The sequence below is a fragment of the Loa loa genome, assembly GCF_000183805.2.
Source record: "Loa loa unplaced genomic scaffold supercont3.166, whole genome shotgun sequence".
In the NCBI taxonomy this organism is placed as follows: Eukaryota; Metazoa; Nematoda; class Chromadorea; order Rhabditida; family Onchocercidae; genus Loa; species Loa loa.
Genome location: NW_018108346.1, coordinates 50,515 through 55,767, shown reverse-complemented (window position 1 = coordinate 55,767; position 5,253 = coordinate 50,515). Strand labels below are relative to the sequence as shown.

Sequence of the window (5,253 nt, the reverse complement as noted above, 5' to 3'; positions counted from 1 at the left end):
TATTATTATTATTATTATTATTATTATTATTATTATTATTATTATTATTATTATTATTATTATTATTATTATTATTATTATTATTAATTATTATTATTATTATTATTATTATTATTATTATTATTATTGTTATTAATTATTATTATTATTATTATTATTAATTATTATTATTATTATTATTATTAATTATTGTTATTGTTATTATTGATTATATTCATTATGATTAGTTGTTATCAGTTGCTATTATTAGTTGCAAGAAGTAAAAATTTATCCACCATTGTTTTTGCTGTGCCAGTGTTAAACCCTGTTTCGAATTAGTTCTACTAATGAGGATATGTATCATTGTTCTTTTTCTTTTGTTTTTCAAGAAAACAACTATATATATGCTTTTTTTCTATTCAAAATCCTGATCAATCTTTTTCATATATATTTTTTAAACATAAACAATTTTTAATTTCAGACACAACGACAAAAATAATTGAATAAGAAGAAAAAATGTTTTATTGTAACTTTTTTAAAAATTTTTCTAATTTTCTGTGCGAAACAAAATTATTTCAGATTTTAAGTATTGATTTGGCAAGTGAATTACCACCATCGATCTCGTTAGCATATCAATCACCGGTAAGTGATATAATGCGAATTCCACCACGGCATTGTAATGATCGCCTCGTATCTCGACCTCTTCTTATTTATTCATATGCTTTTATTGGTACAATAATTACGGTGGGATGTATTGTCTCTTTTCTTTTTGTTTATCGGTAAGTAAATTAAGTTTTATTCTTATCCACTTTTTTTTTGAGCTTTATTTATATAATTAAATGCTTTCTAAGCATTAAAAAAAATATATATAATTTAGGTATCATAATATTGAATTGATTGATTTACTTTTCACTGCTGATAATTATTGGTGTCGAGAAGCGGAAAATTTTACAATTAATGGCGGAAATGTATTAACAGCGTCGGAGCAAATGTATATCAAAGGTCAAGCAGCAGCAGCATGGCAGATTACTTTAGTAGTTTCTCAGGTAAATATTAGAACTTAAATCTAATTGTCATTATTTGATTGAAAATTAAAATTAATCAAAAATGCTATGACATTTGCTATAGTAAAATTAAATGAACATTTACTACAAAATTTTGCTGTATTTTTTTGTTTTTTAGGTTTTTCACTTATATATGTGTACAACACGTGGAACATCATTTTTTCGCCATGCAACAACAAATTTAGTTTCAATCTTTGCAGTTATTATTGAAATTTTATCGCTCAATTTATTCATTTATACACCATTTGCACAGTCTTTCATGGAAACTCAATCACCACCAAATGAGGTGGATTTTTTATTTTCCTTGATTAAAAAGCATTGGGAATTTCGAAAAATTTCACGCCACCTAATGAAATTATTAATCAGAGCAATAAAGAAATTAATCACAATTATATTTTCTAAACATAATAAGATTTTTTTAAAATAATTTATAAATAATCAATCAAAGATGTGATAAAAATTTTTCATTGTCGTATCAATTTTGTTTTTGCCTCAAGAATTCTTCGTAAAATTAATCAATATTGCCGCAAGTTGTAATAATACTTGTAGTTTTTTTAAAAAAAAACATAGAAAACTGAAATCTTTCCGATCTCATGTGCATTTTTAAAATAGTCGATTTATCATATATATATATATATATACTCGATTATTGTTTACTTATTCAACAATTAGTCGGTTTAAATTAATCTTGGTTTTTAAAATTCTTTTTTTTCGGTTTGGTTATGTGCTGGATTTGTTGGTTTAATATTATTAATCTTCAATGAATTGCGAAAATTTTGCATACGACGATGGCCAACAAATTTTTTCGTAAAATTTGTTAATTTTTAAAAGATTGTTGTTTTATTTTTATTTTTCTCCTTTTTTCTCTTCTCTCTCTCTCATCTGTCCATTATTTTATTTTGTGTTAATATTTGAATTTGTTGATATTCGAAATTGTTAGCAAATTTTTATCAATAACATATGTTTATTTGCTTGAACAAAATTAAATCTCAAAAAAGTTGAATTAATTTAATAAATTTGTTTCAAAAAAAGAAAAAAACTGATAATATTGTTTAATGCTCAAATCATTTATTCATTACAGCAAAATTATTTGCTCTACAACGATGTCTAATTATAAAATGTGTTAACAAGTATAATTAATATCATTTGATGATTTGATTCGATTATTATTTTCCTTTAATATTTCATTTGTTAATTATTCCCTAATTACTAATAGAAGCAATTGCAATTCTTACAGTCTGTCCGTGATGAAAACAAAAAATGAAACCATTAAAAAGTATGAAATTGGTTTTTGATAGGGCAATAAAACAACAAATGGAATAAATGGGAAAAGAAAGGGATGAAAAAACTGGAAAAACTGGATTTAAATTAGAATGTGATATTTAATTTTGATTTTCAAGACGAAGAGGTGGATTTGATTAAAATGCAAATATTTGTATTTAATTTTTAAAACGAAAAAATAGAATTGAATTAAAATATGAAATGTTAATTTGCCTTTCTTTTATGTTCATAACTATATTGGATATATACATTACTATTTTCTAATCCTTTTTTTTCATACAATTAAATTAATTTCGTGGCAACATCGATTAATTAAAATCTCATTCACATATTTATGCTAATTTTTAAGTAAATTATATTATATACAATTTGTTGTATAGTTGTAACCAATACATATATGATGATTATTCATCCATCATCTATCAATAAAATTTTGCTCATCAAAATTTGTTAAATATGTACTATAAAAAAGAAATTTATTTAATATACATTGTTGATTTGTTATATACAAATTTATATAGTATACATGATTTGGTTCACATTGACTTCACATTCGGTCCAAATTGGACAAAAACAAAAAAGTAATATTAACTCTTCCAAGGTATATACGCCAACAGTGTATGCAATCAATCTTATAATTAATCGAATATTTTTCATTTTTTCTTTCTCTTTAAACAATTATAAACATCTTAATATAAAAAAGCACACATTTTTGATGCAAATTTAATAAGAAAATAATAATTATTACAGAAAATGTAATAAGAAAATAATGATTAATAGTAAAATAATTATGAATTTATTACATTTCCTATTTTTGAACATTTTCCTTCTCTTATTTTTCTTTTCAATGAAAGAAAAAAATTGTGGAAATTTTTGTTATATGAAACATTTGATTTAAACAGCAATGATCGATGTTAACTGTTCATGGCTTTTTGTGATCCTCATTTTTGAGGCTTAATTATACGGCCACAGTATTTACTACTTGCTCTTTCATCTTTTACTACATTAGCATATTTTATCCATTGTCATAGATGATTGTCTTTTTTGTTTCTTTCGTATGTTTCTTCAGCATTTATTAATTAAATCAACAATAATTCGAATATTCAATAAAAATGATTAGTTGTGATTTGTTATGCGCTTCACTTTAATTAATTAAAATGCTTGCATTAGCTCACTTTGAGTATTGCAATCAACAAGTGAACTCATTTTGGGGGAAACATCGATTAAATCAGTTGCTATCATTTCGTACGCCATATTTTATGGATATCGATTAAATTAATTGCTATTATTTTAATTATGGCAATTAATAGCCGGTGATGAAATTTTTAATTGAAATTTTAGAATGAAATTTTTGACTGAAATTTTAGGACGGGAGGTCTGAATACTCATAATTTATCAAAATAATTAAAATGAAATGAAGCAGAAGAGAAAAAAAAGAGAAATAAATGGAAAACAAGAATGAAAAGTATTATGTTCAAGATTTATTAAACATTTGATCAAATGAACTACCAATGAAGAAGACCAATGGATTAATGAATAAATTGAAAATTTTTGCATAATGACAAATAAAAATTGAACGAAAATGTTTTGTTATGTGTTAGTTTCCTTTTTTTCAGTTATTTGTTCGTAAATAAAACAATAATTAAGCTAATTTTATACATGATCGAAAATTAATTTTTAGTAATTTCGGAGATATTTAATAGAAAAAGATTATTTTAAAGTTGTAGGGGAAAATATTATTTAATTTTAGCTCAATGAAATGCTATTCAAAGAATTTCCATTCTTCATTTGTTATTCATTTGTAAAATCAAATTAAATTTGAAAATTTTAAATTTATTCATTCCCTTTTCATTTATACATTAATATCTACTTCGTTTTTTTTCGCATTAACGACAAAAGAAAATGTTTACTGTAGTTTGTATCATTTCAATTTCAACTCTTTTTCTTTGTTGTTGAAATTGCTTAGCCAAATTTTAATTGTTCGAGCTAGTTTTTATTAAAACCCGAAATAAATTAAATTTTAAAAGCAATAATTTTTATAAATTAAACCATCGAATAATTTTCATCAAAGAGTTGAATTAAAATTTTTTTCCTTTCATTGTTTTATATTAAATTTTCTTACATTCTAAGACTCACTAATTCTTATAAAGTATTTGCAAAATTAAGTAGTTAAGGATGCGATAACCTTTATTGCTTTAATTTTAATTGATTAATTAATTTCCAACCTTTGATGTATTTTTAATACTAAACTATATCAAATTGATCCGTAATTCCTATAATTTTGATAAAGTATTTACAAAATTATATAATTTAAAATGCGACAACCCTCTTCGCTCTGACATTTTAATTAATTAGCTATTCTTGAACCAACTTAACAATATATTGGTTAAATAAATCTAAACTTCAACACGAAATAGATTAACTATCCGACGGCAAATCTGTACTCTTTCATCGCCTTGTTTTATTCCGCCTGATTGAAATTATATCAATTCTTCTGTTAAACATACCATTAATACCGGTTATTCATTTTTTTTGGAATTTCATAAAGTGGCATAGTATTCAATTAATTGATTAATTTAATTAATTAATCATTCTGAAAACTTAGGTATAAACTGATTGATCTTATTTTTATACCCTTCGACTGAAGTAATTGCTTATCATTTTCGCATTATGATAATAATTAAGTTCATCAATTAATGGCATTGATGAAATAAAACGTTTTTTTTCATATTTTGAATACATTAAAATAAATTCAAATAAAGCAAATGGAATTGATAAGTCAAAAGAGGAGAAAAACGAGAATGAGGCAATTATTTAATTCAATGTATAAGTTATTTCTATCAAAAATGGGAAAAGAAAGGAAGAATGAATATCAATGATATCAACGGAAACATGCATATTTTATCATCATCACCAACATCATCCTCAT

General features: G+C 23.5%; 1 protein-coding gene across 1 annotated transcript in view; it reads left to right on the top strand.

Moving 5' to 3' along the window:
* Positions 1-2,154, top strand: part of LOAG_17981 (cation transporting ATPase) — a gene marked incomplete at both ends in the record, with an annotated part of 13,658 nt that extends 11,504 nt beyond the window's left edge. The window contains 4 exons of the mRNA XM_020450652.1: positions 559-758; positions 857-1,025; positions 1,162-1,329; positions 2,125-2,154. Of these exons, the coding sequence (XP_020305645.1) occupies positions 559-758; positions 857-1,025; positions 1,162-1,329; positions 2,125-2,154 (567 nt within the window). The remainder of the gene's footprint in view (positions 1-558; positions 759-856; positions 1,026-1,161; positions 1,330-2,124) is intronic.
* Between the last annotated feature and the right edge of the window lie 3,099 nt (positions 2,155-5,253).